The sequence below is a fragment of the Pygocentrus nattereri genome, chromosome 15 (genome assembly GCF_015220715.1).
Source record: "Pygocentrus nattereri isolate fPygNat1 chromosome 15, fPygNat1.pri, whole genome shotgun sequence".
Classification (NCBI taxonomy): domain Eukaryota; kingdom Metazoa; phylum Chordata; class Actinopteri; order Characiformes; family Serrasalmidae; genus Pygocentrus; species Pygocentrus nattereri.
In genome coordinates, this window is record NC_051225.1 from 39,753,458 (window position 1) to 39,777,457 (window position 24,000).

The following is a 24,000-nucleotide window of genomic DNA, read 5'->3' on the forward strand; positions in this document are numbered from 1 at the left end:
TCACACCGAGGCACTGCACAGCTTCCAAATGTAAATCCATTCATTTTTTTTAAGCAAAAACACTCAAGAAGAGCTGAACACAGAATATTAAACAAAATAATACATAGTGTACATAGTGGCTCTTTTAATTAAAACCAGCCATGCAGTCGAGAGCTGATGGACCGCTACTGTCACGCCTCCCAAATACTGCATTTAGTCATCGCACGACTAGCAGGAGTGACAACAACATCTATTAAAGTTCCATCAGCGCACAAATCGATTGTGTGTGGGTATTTTTGGGGTCAAAAGCAATACTGCTGCTCAGCATCTGTAATCGGCAGGGTCAACGGGCAAAAATAACCCCATATTTAACTTTTTGCCCTTTATACACAAACATGGGGCAAAATCGCACCCAAAGTAGCGTCATAAATGTAATAAATCCATATGTAACGTCTAAATCAGGGGTCGCAACCCAAATGTTAAGAAGAGCCATTTTGTCCTTGTACATCTTGGCAGCCACAACATTTTATGTCCATTTTAAAATCCTGGGTGTAATAAGTCTCAGTATGTGCTAATGCGCTAGTGTAGGCTAACAGACGTAATATAAACGAAAACACAGACTTACTTTGCTCTGCTTTAAGCTTTAGCTCAGCTGTAGCTGCTGTTCTCACATCTCCAGCAGGAAACTTCCAAAAGTGCAATAATTTCTTATAGGATGTCGCACAACTTCCGATTTTTTGCAAGGCTGTGAAATGAGAAGCTGACTACAGCCTTTTTTAATTCAGCGACTTTTTAATGCTTGACAGTTTCTCATTGCAGATTAAACGCATGAGGAAACCAGCTACAGTTATTATTGATGTTGTCTTAAATCTTTCTCTTTTTTCCATTAGCCACGAGCTAGGCGAGATTGTTGTCTGTGTTGCTATAGTGACCAATCACGCAGTCTGATGGATGAGTGTGGGTTTGGCGAATGCCAGGAGAACATTACTTGCCTGACTGAATTGTGCCAACTGTAAATTTTGGTGGAGGAGGGATCATCCTATGGGTTGGTTTTCAGGGGTTGGACTAGGCCTCTGGAGGGAAATCTTAATGCTTCAGCACCAAGACATTTTAGACAACTGTGAACTTACAGCTTTGTGGGAAGAGCTTGGGGAAGAACCTTTTCTGTTCCAGCAAGACTGAGCCCCAGCACACAATGCAATGTCCATAAACTCATGGCTGGGTGAGTTTGGTGTGGAAGAACTTGACTGACCCTCACAGAGCCCTGACCTCAACCCATCAAATACCTTTGGGATGATCAAAAACGGAGACTTTGAGTGAGGCTCTCATGTCCAACATCACCGTTTGAGCGCTCTTCTAGAAGAATTCACACAAATTCCCACAGACTCTCTCCAAAATCCTGTAGAAAGCTTCCCAGAAGAGTGGAAGCTGTTAGAGCTGCAAAGGGGACCAACTCCATATTAATGTCTTTAGATTTAGAACGGGATTCATAAAACTGTAGTTGTCCCAATACTTCTGTTAGCTCCCACACCACAAATCAGTATCCATCCCAGTTTTCTGTTGAGCGTCACATCATCTGGACCATACGCTGGCCGTCAAACACACAAGACTTACAGTACGTTGCAAGGCTTACAGTTTCAAGCTGACCGAAAAACTACAAGTCTTACTGTAAAGCACAATCCACCCAGAAGAGACTTTGGAGAGCAGGCAGAAAGACCAGCAGTGTAATTGCTTTCGTTCTTTTGATGACCCTTTCAGTCTTTTGATTAAAAGCCCCAAAAAGGGGAAGACAGAGATCTAAACTTCAAGCACTTCCACCAAATATAATTAGAAGTGGATAAACCTGAACCCATTTCTGTCCTCAAGTTCTCCCAAAGTGAATCTACTTCCCCACAAGTAAAAAACATCTCAAACATCAAAAGATCAATATCAGAGCCAATCATGACACTTTCACCGAATCATGTTTTTAGCCTGTTAACTGTGGCCCCCCATTTTATCCAGAAATAGCACACCCAAAGTAAAGGGGGCGCTGTTCACACATACTTTGGGCAACACTAATGATATTGGACTCATTTGAAAGGAAACACTCACAAGATTAATATCTCTATGAATGACTGAGGCAGAGTAACGAAGTCTAGAAGGAGGAGTTTATTTCCTCCTGACTCAGATCTCTAAACTGATCTCTGACTCTTGCCGTGTTATCAGACCACCTTTTGGGTTATGGTGTCTCTGGAGAGCAGCGAGGCTTTGAAGGTGAGGACAGATTTGTTAGCGCTTACTCATTCGGTGCTTATGCTGCGAAGGAGACGTAACTGCTGTGAATAACGGGTCATAAAACGGTTTGTGTAATCAAATCCTGAGATTTCAAGCTCTCTCTAGCAGTTTATTGCATCACCGCATTGCTGGACGATTTGATGCATAAGAAATATATAAGTAGTGATCTAAGTAGTGATCAGTACAGTGATCTAAAAAGGTTGATTTATCAGATCCAGTTCCAATGAACTACAGGTTAAATATCATTGGTTAAATAAAGCTCAGTATGTTTAATGTAATGCCACAATAACTTAATAAACAAACAAGTGCATACATTTTTGTTCATGCATCACATTAAAGAAGACGAATTATAGCAGATTATAATTTATAGATTATAGTGATTAAACTGAGCTGTGGTCTTCTGTAAAAGTAAACATGAAATCATGCACGCTTCACTTTCTGATAAACGTCCGCCGCTTAACTGAAATTTATATTTTTATTGGTTCTGTTTATGAGATCAGCAGTTTGTCCCTATGGGTCAGTGGCCTGTGCAGTTAAAGAGTTTCAGTAAGACAAAGGAGTTAAAAAAGCTTCCTAAACTCAATCAGAACACTGTGGTGCATCATCAACACAGCAGCTTCATGTAAAATGTCAGTACGCAGCTCTTAAAGGCGACTTCATATGGAGAGGAATTGGTGCCAGATTGAAAAGCTGTCAATACAAAGGAAAAATGAGAAATGCCACGCACACATGACAACACCATTCCACACTGAGATACAGAACATGAGCCAAAAGAAAAACAAATCCTTTATGCTGCTGCTTTCATGTCAAAAACAACAACAAAAAAACAAGGATTTGCATTTAAAAAGTGAAATGTTGAATTAATGTCAGAACTGAATACAATCCGCCTTGAAATGTACTAAAGGTATGACTACACTGGAATAGAGTGTTTGGTTTTCATTTTGGCACAAATTCTGCATGTCACTATGGAAAAGTACTGGATGTCACTATGGAAAACCACTGCCATGTCACTATGGAAAAGTAGTGCATGTCACTATGGAAAACTACTGCATGTCACTATGGAAAACTACTGCATGTCACTATGGAAAAGTACTGGATGTCACTGGAAAACTACTGCATGTCACTATGGAAAACTACTGGATGTCACTATGGAAAAGTACTGGATGTCACTGGAAAACTACTGCATGTCACTATGGAAAACTACTGGATGTCACTATGGAAAAATACTGGATGTCACTATGGAAAACCACTGCCATGTCACTATGGAAAACTACTGCATGTCACTATGGAAAACTACTGCATGTCACTATGGAAAACTACTGTCATGTCACTATGGAAAAGTACTGGATGTCAGTATGGAAAACTACTGCCATGTCCTTTTTATTTTAATTTTCCCACAGAACGGACTGCTATTCAATTTGCAATTCTTCTCCATAACTTTATATTCCTGATGAGAATTTCACATAAGAAGCCCCCCCCCCCCCCCAAAAAATATTGCATTAAATTCTGGTTCACACGCTAAAAGCATTTCTTCTCACTGTTTACTAACTTTAATGTGCTTGAAATGCTGCCCAGACACACAGTCTGATTAAAGGCAGTTATTTCTGGAGGTTCTGAAGGTCCTGAGCTTCAATGAGCCTCTGAAGGATCTCAGTAAGCATGCAGAGTAGAGGCACGGCGCCAGCCATGCGTGGAAATGGAGGAGGGAGATATTGCTGATGCTGGAGAAGGGTCGTACATCACAGAGGAATCTGCATTAAACATGGCAACCCAACCAAGAGCAACCAAGGCCGTAATGAGAAATGAGGCGCTTCAAAACGTCTCTATGTGCTCTTCAGACGCCAAAGAAAAGACAGCCAGCAAAAGTGATCTGCTTACTGGGCAATACATGAATCTTAAAGCGATGGTATGTTGAAAAAACTGATCTACTCTAACGTAGTCGATCAGCCAGGACATGTTTAGCACGTGAACTTCGCTTCTGTAGTTTTAGCGCTGGACAGAAACCAGGCTGGTTGCTACTGCTTTAGCAATGCTCAGTGCTAATTGGTAGCCATAAGCTTCCATCACTCGTTAGCAACATCAGCCTCTTACAACTAAAGAAGCAAACTTCAGACAGTGAACATGTCTGGACTGACTGACTACATTTTGGGGCAAAGGGGCGTGAGGAGGGGGTGAAGCTGAATTCGGTTCCTTCAATCGTCCCCTGAAGGGAAAATATGTTTAACAGCCGTGTAAACCAAACATATGACACAAGAACATAAAAAACCAGAACATCAGCAACACCAACAAAAACACAGATTACAGCTCATGTATTAAATTCAATAATATAAAAATGAAATTTCACAAATTTACTAGCCCTGTCGTAGGATTTGGGTCACGTGATTTTTCTGTTGTGGCACCAAATTTCTGGTTTCACTGCTCTGCACAAACATAACTAGAGGTGACAGATTATGAGGCTAAAATTACTCTCCTTACTTTAGGAATTTTACCACGAAAAAGTCGATAAAATAGGCTGTGATCCTTTCAGATCACAGCATTTAAAAGCACAGAAGCCCACCGGCTCTTCACGTCAGGGTGGGTAAAGGATCCCATGGTGTTGCATAAAGAGGAAGAAAACTGTCCTCATAGGAGGGAAACGACATCAGCTAATCAACACAGACGTGAACAACGCTGGCCTTTAGAGAACTTTAGCTGATGTTAACAGCTGAGAGATAAACAGTCGTCCCCCTAACGGAGCTGGTATCTGGTATAACTTTACTGTCTGGAGGTTTAAATGATGTTTGAATGGAGAAACATAAACGTTAAATATCGGACTGAATGCCGTTTGGGTCGGAAAACTAAGTAGTGTTTTGACAGATGTCCGTCCATCCATCCATTGTCCAAGCCGCTTCTCCCTCAGGGTCGCGGGGGGGTGCTGGAGCCTATCCCAGCGGTCGTCGGGCGGAAGGCAGGATACACCCTGGACAGGTCGCCAGTCCATCGCAGGGCAGACAGACAGACACAGACAGTCACTCACACCTAGGGGCAATGTTGCATGTCTTTGGACTGTGGGAGGAAACCGGAGAACCTGGAGAAAACCCACACAGACACGGGGAGAACATGCAAACTCCACACCTGGCTACCCGGCCGGGGAATCGAACCCCGTTTCGACAGATGTGATTTTCTACATTTGCTAGTACACTGCATGACTGTGGTTTCCCTGGTTAAAGTATCTGATATTATTAGCTAATTAATGAACGAGGCATGTAGACAGAAACACTAAACCATACAGTGCAGGGGCCCCAAGCCTTGAGACTGAAACACGAAGCTCAGCAAACTGAAGGCATCACGAAGTGCAGTCACTCCACGTTAGGTCCTCGAAACTATACAGTGTGACGTCATGCGAAACACGAGAACAGCCTTGGGCATGAAAGAGTTCATTCATCTGTCCAGAAGGAAGAAGCCGTAATGAAATGAATAAGTAATGAAACGGATGGTCCGGAAAACTTCAATCTCGTTTTCTGAGTACAGTGACAGATGAATGAATATCTTTAAGTGAGCTTGGAGAATGCCAGTTATTTTGTTTGCCTTTGCATTTAAATGATTTTATTCTGCTATTTTATTCTTTTTTTATCCTAATCTAATTACATTTTTACTTGATTTTTTAACAACCCTATTTTAATGTCTAGTTTTATTTTTTTATTTAATGATCTTCTCTTTTAAATCTATTGTTTTAAGCATGTTTTTAAATTTCTCTTCTCTTGATTTTTTAAAAACTCTGCATTTTCTGACTTGCCTTGAACACTTAACACATTTCTGTTAAAACAAAGCAAGGCACAAAGCAAGAGGCTGTTAATGAGTCATGGACTGTGCAAAGCAGTCATATATAACTTCCTCAATTGCTCACATACAAGTACACGAAGAGCTGAAGACGTGAAATAACAGCCTTTTAATTACAGTCAGCCCTGCGGTCAGAGAGCTGATGGACCCATCAGGAAGTTACAGACTGGCAAAGAACCGTAACCTGGCGTCCCTTTAACATGTAGATTATCTATGTAACACTGCAGCACAGACGCATTAAAAACACACACACACACACACACACACACACACACACACACGCACACACACACACGCACACACATCTCGGCTTCCTGCTGCAGTGCTGCGCACAGCTCCACAGTAAACCCACAGCATCACTTTCAGATTCACCGTCGCTCCCTCCTTCACTCCTAAACATCCCGGCCCCTCCCCTCCAAGGCTAACTCTCGGACACCTCAAGGTCCTTCCAGCTCTGCAGTCACGACCAGCATTTAAAAGAATTACAACCGTTGGGGTGGAGTCGAGGAAGGTGTGACGCTTCTGATGGTCGTACAATCAGGATCCAGACAGGGAAGAAATACTACTGCTTCGATTTCTCTTCGTTTTCATTTAACCTCTTAAACTCCTTGGAACCGACGGTGGTTCCAAAATGCCCTTCGTCATATTCTTCATAACTTTCATATTTCATGAGCTACCTTCAAAAAGTGGTAGTCGTATGAGAGCTGTAACTGTCAAATAGATGGGTGATGTAATTTTTAAACATTTTTCCACATATCCGGCCTATAAACTATAAACAGACGGCGCCTCTTCAGGCATAAACTCTGTGAAATTATTTTTATAAAATAATACAAACAGCATCTAAGATTTTTGGCTTTCAGTAGCAAATTGTAAGCCTATAGCCATATGTGTGATCATAAAACACATGTTCTGTTAATTTGAGGGGAGCTTTCACAAGAAATAAAATAAATAAACAATATAAAAATCTGCCTTTACTTCATGCAGTTACTGAGTAATTTGCCTGAAGATTTGGTCACAGAAATTCAGATAGAAAAACCAAAAGATACCCTGGAGAATAAGAGGATTAAAGCCTGAACGCTTCTCTGGGTTCAGGAAGAACACACAGAGCCACAGTTCACAGAGAGCTTACTCTGTATGAACTGCACTGAGCAACGTTTATTCAAGCAAATTCATCTGGTTAGGATTATAACCTTGTACACTGCTGGCTTATCATTCATCTTAAGGTCTTCAGTACTCTTATCAAATACTGTGAATTATTCAGAAACTAGTACTAATTATTAGGTAACTAGTACGAATGTTCCTGTAATTACAATGAATTATTTTGTACCTTTAATGAATTATTCAGTAACGATTATGAATTATTCATTAGCTAGTATGAATTATCCAGTTACTGTAACAATACTATATAACTGCTATAAAACTAATCTAAAATAAAAGCTCTATAATGTTCATATGATCCACACAGTCGCTCTGACAGACTGTAATACACTACAGGAAGCGTAGGGGGCGATACGGCTTCTACTGTTTCATTTAAAAAGCTCTATAATGTTCATATGATCCACACAGTCGCTCTGACAGACTGTAATACACTACAGGAAGCGTAGGGGGCGATACGGCTTCTACTGTTTCATTTAAAAAGCTCTATAATGTTCATATGATCCACACAGTCGCTCTGACAGACTGTAATACACTACAGGAAGCGTAGGGGGCGATACGGCTTCTACTGTTTCATTTAAAAAGCTCTATAATGTTCATATGATCCACACAGTCGCTCTGACAGACTGTAATACACTACAGGAAGCGTAGGGGGCGATACGGCTTCTACTGTTTCATTTAAAAAGCTCTATAATGTTCATATGATCCACACAGTCGCTCTGACAGACTGTAATACACTACAGGAAGCGTAGGGGGCGATACGGCTTGTACTGTTTCATTTAAAAAGCTCTATAATGTTCATATGATCCACACAGTCGCTCTGACAGACTGTAATACACTACAGGAAGCGTAGGGGGCGATACGGCTTCTACTGTTTCATTTAAAAAGCTCTATAATGTTCATATGATCCACACAGTCGCTCTGACAGACTGTAATACACTACAGGAAGTGTAGGGGGCGATACGGCTTCTACTGTTTCATTTAAAAAGCTCTATAATGTTCATATGATCCACACGGTCGCTCTGACAGACTGTAATACACTACAGGAAGCGTAGGGGGCGATACGGCTTCTACTGTTTCATTTAAAAAGCTCTATAATGTTCATATGATCCACACAGTCGCTCTGACAGACTGTAATACACTACAGGAAGCGTAGGGGGCGATACGGCTTCTACTGTTTCATTTAAAAAGCTCTATAATGTTCATATGATCCACACAGTCGCTCTGACAGACTGTAATACACTACAGGAAGCGTAGGGGGCGACACGGCTTCTACTGTTTCATTTAAAAAGCTCTATAATGTTCATCTGATCCACACAGTCGCTCTGACAGACTGTAATACACTACAGGAAGCGTAGGGGGCGATACGGCTTCTACTGTTTCATTTAAAAAGCTCTATAATGTTCATATGATCCACACAGTCGCTCTGACAGACTGTAATACACTACAGGAAGCGTAGGGGGCGATACGGCTTCTACTGTTTCATTTAAAAAGCTCTATAATGTTCATATGATCCACACAGTCGCTCTGACAGACTGTAATACACTACAGGAAGCGTAGGGGGCGATACGGCTTCTACTGTTTCATTTAAAAAGCTGTATAATGTTCATATGATCCACACAGTCGCTCTGACAGACTGTAATACACTACAGGAAGCGTAGGGGGCGATACGGCTTGTACTGTTTCATTTAAAAAGCTCTATAATGTTCATATGATCCACACAGTCGCTCTGACAGACTGTAATACACTACAGGAAGTGTAGGGGGCGATACGGCTTCTACTGTTTCATTTAAAAAGCTCTATAATGTTCATATGATCCACACAGTCGCTCTGACAGACTGTAATACACTACAGGAAGCGTAGGGGGCGATACGGCTTGTACTGTTTCATTTAAAAAGCTCTATAATGTTCATATGATCCACACAGTCGCTCTGACAGACTGTAATACACTACAGGAAGCGTAGGGGGCGATACGGCTTCTACTGTTTCATTTAAAAAGCTCTATAATGTTCATATGATCCACACAGTCGCTCTGACAGACTGTAATACACTACAGGAAGCGTAGGGGGCGATACGGCTTCTACTGTTTCATTTAAAAAGCTCTATAATGTTCATATGATCCACACAGTCGCTCTGACAGACTGTAATACACTACAGGAAGCGTAGGGGGCGACACGGCTTCTACTGTTTCATTTAACAAGCTCTATAATGTTCATATGATCCACACAGTCGCTCTGACAGACTGTAATACACTACAGGAAGCGTAGGGGGCGATACGGCTTCTACTGTTTCATTTAAAAAGCTCTATAATGTTCATATGATCCACACAGTCACTCTGACAGACTGTAATACACTACAGGAAGCGTAGGGGGCGATACGGCTTCTACTGTTTCATTTAAAAAGCTCTATAATGTTCATATGATCCACACAGTCACTATCGCTATCACTCTATCAAATGGTTGAGAAGAACATTAAAAGGTTAAAAAAGCAATTGGTTCAATTACGTAAACTGTAAAAAAATATAAAAAAAAAAACAAACATCAGCTGCACTTATTATACTTTCTCTCATCTGGAACAACAATAACGTGCATAATGCTCACCTGTACGTTTCTTTTATGGAAAAGTTATGGAACACCTGACAGGACAGTTACATAATTTTTCCAACTGACCATCACAGAAGCTTTACACACAAACTACATTAAAAAAAAAAAAAACAGAGCAGCGGGTGACTGCACAAGAGACAAAGCTTCTCACGAACATTTTCTCACGTTCTAGTTTTAATGGACCATGCAAATGAACTAAAGCAAGACAAATGAAGACTGCTTTAATGGATGGGGCTGAGAAACCGAGACATTTCCAGGAGTTTTTTCCTTGCAGGCTGTTGTCAGCGCCTGCTAATACGTTACCTCCCTTCTCATTAGTACTCTCAAATGTACTTACCGAAATTACACACATTACCCAGCACCTGCTGTGCTCTATATACAGCAGGAAACAGCCACTAGCCACTATTTTTGACTGCTGGTTTGTTCTGTAATGTTAATAAAAGCCTCAAAGTAGCTTACAACAATCTTACACTGAGTAAACCACATTGGACACAGTGGAAAACCGAATCTTCTTCACGTTTCTGAAATAAGTTTCACATGTAGTATGTAAACATTCATAACGTTTAAAATTTACCGTTTATTCCCAGAGCTTACCGTTCACATATTATTCCAGTCCAAAATAAACAAGTGTCTCCAAAATGGCAACTTTACAGGAGAAGGCCAAAACATTCTTTAGTTTAATGCGAGTTAAAGTAAAGAGATTTTATTTCAAGTAATTCTGGAATATTGCTATTGCTCCTTTTATCATAACGTCTCACACAATGTACAGGGCAACTGATTTTTTCCCTGCTGTCATCTGGCAGAAGGTACTGGAGTATCCGTTTCACCACCCTCAAACTCCAGCTTCGTGCTCAAGGTGGTCAGATTACTGAACGCATTGATTCCCCTGGACTAATCTAGACCCTCTCCAACATCCACCTGGATGAATCTAGACCCTCTACAACATCCACCCAGGCTAATCCAGACCTTCTCTAACACACACATGCACTAATCTAGACCCTATCCAATATCCACCCAGGCTAATCCAGACCTTCTCTAACACACACATGCACTAATCTAGACCCTCTCCAACATCCACCTGGATGAATCTAGACCCTCTACAACATCCACCCAGGCTAATCCAGACCTTCTCTAACACACACATGCACTAATCTAGACCCTCTCCAACATCCACCTGGATGAATCTAGACCCTCTACAACATCCACCCAGGCTAATCCAGACCTTCTCTAACACACAAATGCACTAATCTAGACCCTCTCCAACATCCACCTGGATGAATCTAGACCCTCTACAACATCCACCCAGGCTAATCCAGACCTTCTCTAACACACACATGCACTAATCTAGACCCTCTCCATCATCCACCTGGATGAATCTAGACCCTCTACAACATCCACCCAGGCTAATCCAGACCTTCTCTAACACACACATGCACTAATCTAGACCCTCTCCAACATCCACCTGGATGAATCTAGACCCTCTACAACATCCACCCAGGCTAATCCAGACCTTCTCTAACACCTACATGCACTAATCTAGACCCTATCCAATATTCACCTAGGCTAATCCAGACCTTCTCTAACACCTACATGCACTAATCTAGACCCTATCCAATATTCACCTAGGCTAATCCAGACCTTCTCAGGCATCCACATACACTAATATAGTCCTCTTCAACATCCATGTGTGTGTGTGTGTGTGTGTGTGTGTGTGTACATATGGCTTTGTTGTCCTGTCTGGTAATTACTGTCTTCTTTATTTATTGTTCAGTATATTTTTTGTCTGGTGTAATGTTCTGCTGTTGTGCGTTTGTGGCCTGAAGAACGACATCCTGTTCCAATGTATACAAGTTATGGGGAATGACAAAGGCCACTTTGACTTTGTCAAATTATGTGTAAAAAATGAGAAAATGAAAATTTTACCAGCTATGATATAGAAACTAAGCTGCAAAAATACTTTGTTCGATAAATAACTAATGACTGTCACATAAAACAGCATAAATATCACAAATACAAGAAAAAAGTAGGATATAGGCCCTTTAATGTCTCCAAGTGTAGATCAGCCACAGCTTTGTTATATAACACTGGGAGGTGACAGGTGCCTTTGGGCTGACTTTGAGAAGAAGTTCACTGATCTCATGGAGTGTGTTCTTGCGGGAGTTACTAATGTAAGTGTGTGTGTGTGTGTGTGTGTGTGTGTGTGTGAGACCTGGTGAGAACTGTAGAAAAATGTGTGTGAGTGTGTGGCAGGAAGCCAGCAAGCGATGTTAAAAAAACCATTTGTGTGTGAACAGCCAGCCTGGGACTGACGGTCTACTGGGCTGTAGCGAACGACCGAGAGAACAAGGCATTAAGGGTCTCTCTTTCTTTTTCATCTCCACTTCCAACTGACCTCTCCAGGCTCTGCCCACAAATGTGTTCTGGGTAAGTTTTACAGCCTAATTCAGTTCACTGTGTCTAAAGCTGCAGCCGAATTCATTAGCGGACTTGGTTTATATCACAATACCTACATTTAGAGTCAGTTATTCATTCAGTCTAATGAGAAACTGTAGAACGGACTCGGTTTATATCACAATACCTACATTTAGAGCCGGTTATTCATTCAGTCTAATGAGAAACTGTAGAACGGACTCGGTTTATATCACAATACCTACATTTAGAGTCGGTTATTCATTCAGCCTAATGAGAAACTGTAGAACAGACTCGGTTTATATCACAATACCTACATTTAGAGTCGGTTATTCATTCAGCCTAATGAGAAACTGTAGAACAGACTCGGTTTATATCACAATACCTACATTTAGAGCCGGTTATTCATTCAGCCTAATGAGAAACTGTAGAACGGACTCGGTTTATATCACAATACCTACATTTAGAGTCGGTTATTCATTCAGTCTAATGAGAAACTGTAGAACGGACTCGGTTTATATCACAATACCTACATTTAGAGTCGGTTATTCATTCAGCCTAATGAGAAACTGTAGAACGGACTCGGTTTATATCACAATACCTACATTAAGATTCAGTTACAATAGAAACAAACAATAGAACCCAAGTCATCACATTTTTTAACTGAAACATCGTGAACTCTGTGGACTGATCACTGCAGCACTGCAGCCAGTGCCTATAACCCAGGCTGGCCCTCTATACCGCAGCTTTAGACACAGTGAACTGAATAATAAAAGGTTCTGCTCTGCCTCTCGTTTCACCCGACAGCATTTTCGCCAGTTATCGTATATATTAGAATATGCAGCAGTGTTCAACCGCACCGCTTGGCCTTTTCATCTGACATGGCTATCAGTAATGTCAAAACAACGCTAGCGGAACTGACGCAGTTCTTATCATCAGCCGGCTGCTCCAAGGGCTGTCCAGCTGAGAGGCGCATGGCCAGTGCGGGCAGAGCTAGGGTCATTTATAACTGTGGACTGGATGAGAGCGAGCAGGCAGCGGGGCCTCATCCATCTGAACATCAGATGACATCTCTCCGATTCCCATTACGATAAGACAGAATTCATCAGTTAGTCAAGCCAGGACGCGAGGGGGAAAAAACCCACCTCCAGACATCCAAACACGAGCTGCTTCAGTTCTGAGAACTGCTCAGATTTGTTAGTTCACTCATTACTGTAGCCTGACAAAAGTCTGTATGAACCGAACTGAAAAAGTTCTGTCTGAATCTTAATGTAGGCCCACAGAATTCTGTCTACACCCGACCATAGCTGACAAAATTCTGTCTGGATTCGACTGTAGCCAAAATTCTGTCTGAATTCGACTGTAGCCAAAAAACTGTCTGAATTCGACTGTAGCCAAAAAACTGTGAATTCGACTGTAGCCAAAAAACTGTCTGAATTCGACTGTAGCCAAAATTCTGTCTGAATTCGACTGTAGCCAAAATTCTGTCTGAATTCGACTGTAGCCAAAAAACTGTCTGAATCCGACGGTAGCCAAAATTCTGTCTGAATCTGACGGTAGACCAAATTCTGTCTGAAATCGACTGTAGCCAAAATTCGGTCTGAATTCGACTGTAGCCAAAATTCGGTCTGAATTCGACTGTAGCCAAAATTCTGTCTGAATCTGACGGTAGACCAAATTCTGTCTGAAATCGACTGTAGCCAAAATTCTGTCTGAATTCGACTGTAGCCAAAAAACTGTCTGAATCCGATGGTAGCCAAAATTCTGTCTGAATCTGACGGTAGACCAAATTCTGTCTGAAATCGACTGTAGCCAAAATTCGGTCTGAATTCGACTGTAGCCAAAATTCGGTCTGAATTCGACTGTAGCCAAAATTCGGTCTGAATTCGACTGTAGCCAAAATTCTGTCTGAATCCGACTGTAGCCAAAATTGTCTGAATCTGAATGCAGCCCCACAAAATTCAGTCTGAACCCGACTGATGGGTCATAAAATAACACACGATAAAGTCATTAATATGCAGACAATACTGACTTTCAATCTTGATTCATATCTCAACTGAGGACTTATTAACTCAAAAAGCATTAAAAAGCATTTTTGTTCAAAATTGAGATCACAGTCTTATTCAGGAGGACATTTCATGCTGTTCAGGCTTATTTCATGTTTCATGTCAACACCTTCCTGATACCAGATACATCAACAAGTTCACATCAGAAACAAGCAGACTGAGTTTATGAAGACTGAAAAAAGGGCTGTTCAATCACACTTCTGCCACTCCATCACTGCCAGATAACCCATCCACCTCTCTGACTCTGCCGTCACTCTACAGACAGATAAGACACTCACAATCACGCCTGCTCACGTCCAAGTCTGTGTTACCATTTCTGTGTTAAAAACAAGAAAAGAGCATCTATACACACACAAGTAAACCTTAAAGTAATATATAAATAAATCAATATATCAAATACAGCACCAGTCAAAAGTTTGGATGCAATTTAACACACATTCTTCATATTCTTAGTAATTCTGCTCTAAAGGTTTATACTTGATATTGTTTCTAAGACAGATATAGACAGTGAGGTTGATGCCTAGGCATGAATTTGCTGTCAAAACCAAAACATATGCAAATGTTGTGTTATTTTATGTAACTATTTTATTGAAAATTTCAACAGTCGACAAACCAAGCACAACAGCTTCTTTAGACCTGCTAAAAAACATCTGCATAAAGCATTATGTGTAAAGCGTAACTGAGCCGAAAACTGGAAATGTTTGCACTAAAACATTTTAGGTTTACTTTATTTGTTAAAATTACCAATACAAATCTAGTAACTTACTATTTCATGTCTAATCATTTGTGACTACGAACTGAAGAGTCTTTTGCCCAAAAATCTCCCCGGCATTATTAGCAGGTTTATTGTTCTGAAAATTAACTTTTTTCTATAGTGTAGAAATATAACTGATACATCGCAAAGTGTTATTTTTATGTCAGAAAAATTAATATGTCACTCATATTAAATATGAAGTTCTCCTTTTACATTTTAAAAAATTATTCTCACCATGGTGGTGTTTGTGAACAGAATAGTGAACATGCTTTAAACTATTAGAGTCTTAGAACCGGCCAATTCTACTCTTATCTAAGCGGTTTATTCACTGCTGCATAAAACAGGTGATTTAATATCATCATTTATAACAGTTGTTTTAATTGATGCGGATACCATAAACAAGGAAGAATAAGATAAAACTTATGTTCAATTGACACTACATGCTCTAATATAGGTACCAGTGAATTAAAGTGGATTTGGACCAGGCAGCACTGACTCATATACACATTGTTCCTTCATTATCTCATGTTTTGGGTGAGGTTTCCTTTTAAAAGTGGGACAGACCTGACTGGACCGGAATGGGATTCTCAAGCAGGAATACGGTCTGCTTCCAGTGGGTCTTGGTGCAGTGTGGGGAAGTGGAGAACATCACCTGCGATTAAAAACATTACTGCAGTCAGGATCATCCAGCCGTACAGAACCAAATCACATGTCACCTCAAAATGAACGAGGTCAGTGGATGTTAATGAGGATTTTGGTGAGAATGAGAAGATTTAGTTTGGTGAAAGGACACAATATAACTACTCTCACACAGCAGTGACGAAGCATTTTTCAATTATTTTAATATGAATTAAATAAACCAAAACTTCACCGGTACACCCAAAACCCATCCCACTACTACCAAAAACTCCTCCCGCTACCACCAAACACTCCTCCCAGCACAACCCAAACCCCACCCACTACAACTGAAACCCCTCCCCATACAACCCAAACTCCTCCCAGTATAACCAAACTCCTCCTAGTACAATCAAAACTCCTCCCCATGCAGAGCGTCACTAGGATCTGTGAGAAAGATAATCATGGTCCAGATACTACATAAAGTGACCAGGTATAAACGAGGTTATAGATCTCTAAACTGACCGGCTCCTTGAGGTTTCACGTTCCAGCCACAGCTGAATCACAGCACCACACTCATCTTATAGACTGGACAGTGTTTGCTTATTCTGCGCTTATGCTGCAAATGAGACGATCGGAACGGCTGTGAATAACGGATTATAAAACGGTTCGCAGACCCGAATCCTGACATTTCAAGCTTTCTGTCTGTGTCACCGTAAAAATGATGCATACAATAAAAATGATGCATACAAAAAAAAAGCTATATATAAAAATGATTTATAAAAAAACTTAAGCATATGACCAAAGTGATCTAGCGATCTAGAAAACAGCTGATCTCAAACCTCCAATTGTTTGTGCTAAAAAGTTTCTCAGCTGAGGACTACCTCGACAATTCTCCTTCAGAAACATTCCATATCATGAACGGTCTCCTCGAGGGAAGTGATAAAAATGGCAATCACATTCACAAACCCATTATCAAAGTTAGCAGAGTATGGCAGAAAACAGAAAGTGCTGCGAATGCTCTCTCTTTATTCGCCTCCCTCCCTCCCTCCCTCCCTCCCTGTCCCCTTTACTCAAATGCAGCCGTTTTTATTCCTGTTCCGTCGGGCCGCTGGAGGAAGGCTCGCGCTGATGTCAGCAGAGCGTGCGACTGCCCCAGGCATAAAGCGTGTAAAAGCGTGAGTGTAATTGGTGGGTTGTTAAAGCGCACGGTGCTGAAACTCACCTTGTTCGCGGAGCCTCTGTCGAAGAAAATGTCAAAATAGCCCACCACGGCCTGGAATGAAATATGGGAGAGACGTTAAAACATGACACAAGTGCAAAATGTTTGGGCTTGGTCAGGGCTGCCGGGGCAGTAATTAGCAAAAATAAGGGAAAAAACAGCCTAATGTGCAAGAAAAACTGGGGGGGAAAAAAACAACAACAAAAAAAACATACATACACACACACACACACACACACACACACACACACACACACACACACACACACACACACACACACACACACACACACCTTTGTGAAAGGCAAAGCAAGTGCATACATAAACACTTCATTTTAGCTCCTATTTGCCTCCAAAAGTCTAAAAAATATAAGGTGGTTCAACCGTCCAACTGTATATGCTAATTAAGTAAACTACCAAAAAAGTAATTTAGTTATAAAACTCTAAATAACTTGTTTGTCATGATTTAGTTTTCAAAATAACATAACTTGTAAAGAGCTAACCTGGAAAAAAATGACAGGCAGCACAATCAAAAACAAAGGACTTTTATTCTGACATGGTGTCACGAAAGAGATAATTGTCCCTCTTTGAAGGCGTCTGATCCCTAAATGTGACTAAAGCCAAGCAGTGAGGAGCTGAACTTTCCCCTCCTCTGCTGTCCCTGCAGACGGGCAGGGTCACCTACAGAGCGGCGCTGGTAGCTGTTAATGAAGTGATGCTCTTTTATTAGAGGGAAGATCTCAACCACTGCCCTGCAGCTCAGTTCCAAAGGGTAAGGAGCCGATCAAAACCAAGGGATAGGGGTAAAAATCAGAAATGGGACTGGGCCCATGGGATAGTTTCACACTGAAATGTCTCGAAAGATAAACAAATAAAAACTTTCGATTCCACATAAAAAAAAAAAATTACACCTTTGTAGATGAACAGGTAAATACACCCTGTCAGAACAAAACCTCTTACATTTCACGATGGAATGAGCAAAAGAAATGGAACAAAATGACTTGGAAAAACGTCTGGTTCCATCGACTTACAGTAAAGGTAATGCGTTTACCTTCTCCTGTGAAGTTATTATTTTTGGAGATACAAGGTTTTGTTCAGAAGTGATATATTAACATAATTATAACAAACAAATATGCAAAAAAATCATAAGAACAAATATAAATATAGTATATTTTTTCTATTTATCTATTTTTATTTCCACCATAACTATGTAAATTTATGTAAAATTATTTGTCTATTTACAATTTAGTTACAATTACTGCACTACAACTACTACTACTACTACTACTAATAATAATAATAATAAATAATAATAGCCAGTCAGAAAGCAGAATTAGGCCAAACGGTGAAATTGCCACCCCCCCACCCTGTTCCCCTCGTCCCCCTGGTCCCCTTCGTCCCCCTCGTTCCCCTGGTCCCCCTGGTCCCCCGAGAGAGCGGAGCAACTCTATCACTCAGAGCCTCACTCGCTCGGCCAATGAAGCAGAACTAATAGCTTTTAATCCTGACACAGCTGACAACACACACACACACACACACACACACACACACACACACACACACACACACACACACACAATCAATAGACAGAGGAAAAGAACCAGAGAGAGTGGGTAACAGAATTAAGAGAGACAGAAAGAAAAAGACTGAAAGATAAGAAAAATCAGAACAGTGTGAAGATACAAAGAAAAGCAAATACAAAAAAAACAAAGAATAAAAAAGAAGGAAAGAAAGACAAACGCAGAAGAAGAGAGAAGCAGATAAAAGGTGAGATGAATGAGGGTAATAAGGAGAGAGGGAGGAGAGAGGGATTAAAGCCTTACACGGCTCAGCGAGAGAAATTCAGGGAAATAAATGGTGATTACACTTTGTTTTCACTTGCGCTTCCACAGAAAAGTCCTCAGAGCTGCACAGTTACACACGACGCTCGTTTAAAATCCCCAGCCCTTAAACACGAACGCGCCATACAGAACAATTACACAGCGAAATTTCTCCGCTGCTGAGAAACGGGCTCCTAACGTTTAGATTACACTAAATCAAAGAAACAAGTAAATAAAGCCCAAACACACTCTTCAAAGTCAAACGCATCAGCTCTGATGGAAACAGACAGCTGAGAGTGACAATTCAGCGATGGTGAAAAATCATGTCAGCGGATGTAATTATGGTCTTTAATGAACGGCGCCGGACATTAAACACAGTAATAATTACAGAATTAGGCCTAATTACTCCTCAGGTTCTTTAAGAAGAGTGGAGCCGCACTCCGGAGCTGGGGATGAACTCCTCAGTCAGCGCTGACAAACAGCTCGTAAACAAGATTGATCGACGCACTTAAATGAGCTTTTATATAGAACAGATTCGGGTTGAGTTTTGGGAGACGACTGACACCCCGAGCTGTGCTGTGACACCCGCAGTGCTGAAAACACCGAGATATTACACCAACTTTACAGCCACTTCAATAAAAATGGAATTTTTAACCCTTAAAAGTGGAAAATATGCACATTTTATATGAATTATTTCACTGAAACAGCAATAAACTGGGTGGAAACATCATTATCTGTAGAACTGCATATTATCTGTATTGTAGAACTGGGGTTCTTCAAGGGTTCTTCGGTACAGACAACATTTCTATAGAACTATGAACACTCAAATAAGCCTTTGCATGCTGAAATGGTTCTTTAGACTGATGGAAAAAAGTGTTCTGCTATTCTGATGTCACGGTCTACTGCCTCCTCTACGGTCACACCAACCATCTCCATGTCCACCTTCACTACATCCATAAACCTTCTCTGAGGTCTACCTCTTCTCCTTCTACCCGGCAGCTCCATCTCCAGCATTCTTTGCCCAATATCTCCACTATTCCTCCTCAACACATGTCCAAACCATCTCAACCTGGCCTCTCTGGCTTTATCTCCAAACTGCTCCACCTTCACTGTCCCTCTGATCTGCTCATTTCTAATCTTGTCCAGCCTGGTCACTCCCAACGAAAATCTCAGCATCTTCATCTCCGCCACCTCCAGCTCAGCCGCCTGTCTTTTAGACAGAGCCACAAAGTTTTATACAGAACCATATACAACATTTTCTCCATCAATCTTTCCCTAAAGAACCATCTTCTTAAGAGTCCAGAACCATTTGCATGCTTAAATGGCTCTTTGCTTAGTGAAATGGTTCTTCACACTGTGTTCTACATAGCACCAAAAAAGGTTCTGCTATTGTAACAATTGTAAGCTTACAACATTAGGAAAAACCTTTTTTGGTGCTATATAGAACCCTTTTCAAAAACATTCAGTATAGAACCATCTACAGCACAATCTCCATCAAACTGAAGAAAGCTTTTATGATGCAAAGAACCCTTTAATTATGTAAAGGGTTCTTTGAGTGTTCATGGTTCTATATTAGGATCATTTTTTTTCCTAAAGAACCCTTAAAGAACCATTTTTTTTAAGCGTGTAGGATCCAGTAACTCTGAGGGTTTTAAGGGTTAAAAGCATGCTGGGCGGAACTCCAGCGAGACACGGCGGCCCTTTTCAGGCTAAAGCGTCCCAGGGGTCTTTAATGGGGGCTGCGTCCTCTCTCTCTCTCATTCAGGAGAAGTGCACACACACACACACACACACACACACACACACACACACACACACACACACACACACACACACACCACATCAAACAATTCATCCAGTGTGTAGAACCAAGCATTGTACCCACACATGAACACTTAAATCAGTGTGCTTAAATGGTTCTCAGCATGGTGAAATGGATGAGACTGACAGAGAACCTGCTGTACACGGTTACTAAATGGTTCAAGGGTTCTTCGAAAAAGGGAACGGTTAGAACCATGTCATGCTCTTCGGATTGAGGATGGGTTGTATATGGTTATGGTTCTACATAGCACCTTTTTCAAAAGGGCTCTGTATAGGTTCTTGGAGCATTCAGAGAGTCTACGTAGAACCACTGTTGTTGCTAAAGAACACCTGAAGAACCATTTTTACAAGTGTCGATTAGGGTGACACTGGGAAACTAATAAAGGAGCTTCAGGAACATCTGAGTGACGAACACAAAGGGGTTAACTTTAAAATGCATATAAGAGCTGATCACTTGATTTAATTAAATACATTTATTATTATTAGCTTATTATTATTATGATTATTATTTAATTAATTAAGGTAAAACTTGGGGTTCCTTATTTTTTAATAGTTTATATTAACGGTAAAATCTTATTCATTCTGTCTTCTCGCCCTGTATTTAATAGATCTGGCTTCCTTTGCTGTTCCACTTTTTCATCTCTACATTTTTATTTTTTCCCCCTTTTTCTTTTACTTTCTTCTCTCTTTCTCAAGCATACAGGCACGTTAAAGGCTACCTCCAGTAAACCTGCCCTGCTGTAGCTTCTTTACTCAAATCGCAAACGTCTATACTGCACAGTCCTAAAATAAAGGTACCGAACTGTCACTGGGGTGGAACCCTCAGGGCTCCATCTCAGTCCCTTCAGTCAGGGAACATCATTGAACCATAATCCACTGAAATGACCAGTTCTAAGCTGGACTGACTCCACACACCCCGCCCCGCCTCGCCTCCAGGCTTTTACTCTACTGCTCTGTTTTAAAACATTCGGTTATGAAAAGGAACAAATACCAACTTTTCACCTGGAGGAACTGATTTAAGCTCCACAATCAGACCTTAGAACCACTGTAGAACCTTTGAGGGCACATTTATATTCTTTGTACATGGATGAACAAAAAAATGTACCTGCACAGAACCCAATATTAAGATTTCCCAATAATGCAGAAATGTAGTAATATTCTGCACTTAAAATGTAACACAGCTCAGTAACGTAACAAGTCGCTCACTAATGTAATATAAAGTCTTAACTGACAGTGTAATAACATGTTTACTGATACTGTAATAGCTTATTACACTACTGGGAATCACATGTTTAAGCTTACAGTTTGCAGTTCTATCAACATCATTCTGATTAGAAATAAAGGTTCCACTGTTGGCCGTCAAACATGGTCAGATTTCGCCTGTTTGTAAATATAATTTCAACTTATTTTTATTAGACTGTATTACTTTATCCGGATTACACTCTGAAAAATATACATCTTCAAGGGTTCTTCACGAAAGGCAATGGGTCTCTATAGAACCATGAGCACGCTTAAATGGCTCTCTGCATGATGAAACGGTTCTCCAGACTGACGGAGAACGTGTTCTACATAACACAAAAAAAGGGTTCTGATATTTTTACGATGTCAAGCTTGTAACAATAGAGAACCATATACAACACGTTCTCCATCAACCTGTGAGGAACAATTTCATCATTCAAAGAACCATTTCGGCATGGTTTCTATACAGAACCAGTGTCTTGACTAAAGAACCCTTAAAGAACCACCTTTTTTCACTGAAATACTATATATTTTAGAAATCTGCCTGTTTACATTTTGCACATTTTCTATACCTATCTATATCTATACCTATCGACGCTGATCGTCTCCAATTTTGTCATTTTTAATTTTTTTTCCACATAATTTGAAAATGTCAGCTGCTCTTTATGATGTGACAAAATTTCACGATGGACAGACCAACAGAAATGGTCCAGAATTACTTGGAAAAAAAAAATTTATTCTTAAATATTAATGTTTCATTATTAAACTATAAAACATTCTCAATATAGTTGAGAATGTTTTGCCTCTCCTGTAAAATTCCCATTTTATTTTTGACTTTCTTGGATAGAACGATTTCTTCCTACAGCAGCGACATTCTAACATTCCATATTTAACCCTGTTTCAAAGTTTAAAAACACAGGAAAAATATTTTCATTTTTGGAGCGTGAAACCTTTTCTGCTACACTTGTGAAGCGAATTGATGTTTTGTTCGTATCAAATCAAGAGGAAATGTCAAAAATGTAAAAAACGGTCCAAGAATAAATAAAACAAATGTGGAGAACGCCTATTTTATTCACAAAATTAAAATAAATTTTTAAATGAACAATAAGTGTATTATCATGAGTAAACGATGATCTGTAAAGGAAGAACGACTTGATTCCACTAAATATTGATTAAATTGAAATTAATTACATTAAAAACAGGCTTTACATGAAAAACAACTCTCTAAAAATCTTCCCTTACCTGGAATCATCTCATTATGGGATGCATGGATGCTTAAAAGTTCAAGATAGTCACGTGACAGAAGTGTGAGATGTTCATCACCGCTGTCGGAACAAAATCTCCATTTTTGTGGATGTTGTTTTTGACATCATTTGAAAATGTTTGTTGCTCTTTACATTGTGTGTAAATTCCATGAAGATTGGACCAAACTAGGAAAACGTCTGGTTCACTAGATTTAAAAGTACAGTATGTTTTTTCCTTCTCCTGTAAAGCTCCCGTCTCGGACAGCGGTGATATGAGAGCTCTTCCTACATGGAGCTCTTCCTCAGTGCCTTAAAATTGATTTTACTCAGGAGGAAGACGTTCACGGCTCTCCTAACAGAAGAAGCTTCCAAATTTGGTTCCTAAAGTAGGTAAGGACACCTTTCCACGTAGAGCTGGTTGCCAGGAAGTCTGAAAATGATGGAAGCTTGTGAGGGTTTGGACATTAGGAAATGTTTAAATAAAGAATGAAAATATGTATTTAATAGTTTTAAACGTTTAAAAGACGCTGAGCAGTTTTACTGTTCATTTTAAGTGATTATATTGACGGCTGGTGATTTTGTATTTTGGCACCATGCTTGCTGCGTCACTGCTGCTGCTGGCCTGTTAGTCCAGGAACCAGGAAAGGACGAGGTCTTCAGGCTTTTCTGTGTCGTCACTGACCGCTTCTGTTTTTTAATATATCTGCTGCCCGTGCCGTGACCGCTGTCCGTCTTAAAACATGAAATATATGAACAGACTGAACTTCTTTTGCTGCTCCGTTTTTTCGTTGTTCTGTTTTCCTGGGGAAACTGGGGGAGTTTTTCTGGGGGAGTGAATGTTCACGCTGTGCTGCCCAATACGGTTAGAAATTCTCCATAACGTAGAAACAGAAATGAGGTCCAAAACGGCGAAAAACAAGTAATGTAATAAGCATGTAATATAAAGTCTTAACTGACAGCGTAATAACGTTTATTACAGC

At 40.4% G+C, this 24,000-nt stretch overlaps 1 protein-coding gene across 1 annotated transcript in view; it reads right to left on the minus strand.

Moving 5' to 3' along the window:
* prmt3 (protein arginine methyltransferase 3) overlaps positions 1 to 24,000 on the minus strand; it is a 126,339-nt gene that overhangs the window by 5,258 nt on the left and 97,081 nt on the right. The window contains exons 14-15 of the mRNA XM_017718597.1: positions 16,900 to 16,950; positions 15,624 to 15,711 (exon numbers count right to left, since the gene is read on the minus strand). Of these exons, the coding sequence (XP_017574086.1) occupies positions 15,624 to 15,711; positions 16,900 to 16,950 (139 nt within the window). The remainder of the gene's footprint in view (positions 1 to 15,623; positions 15,712 to 16,899; positions 16,951 to 24,000) is intronic.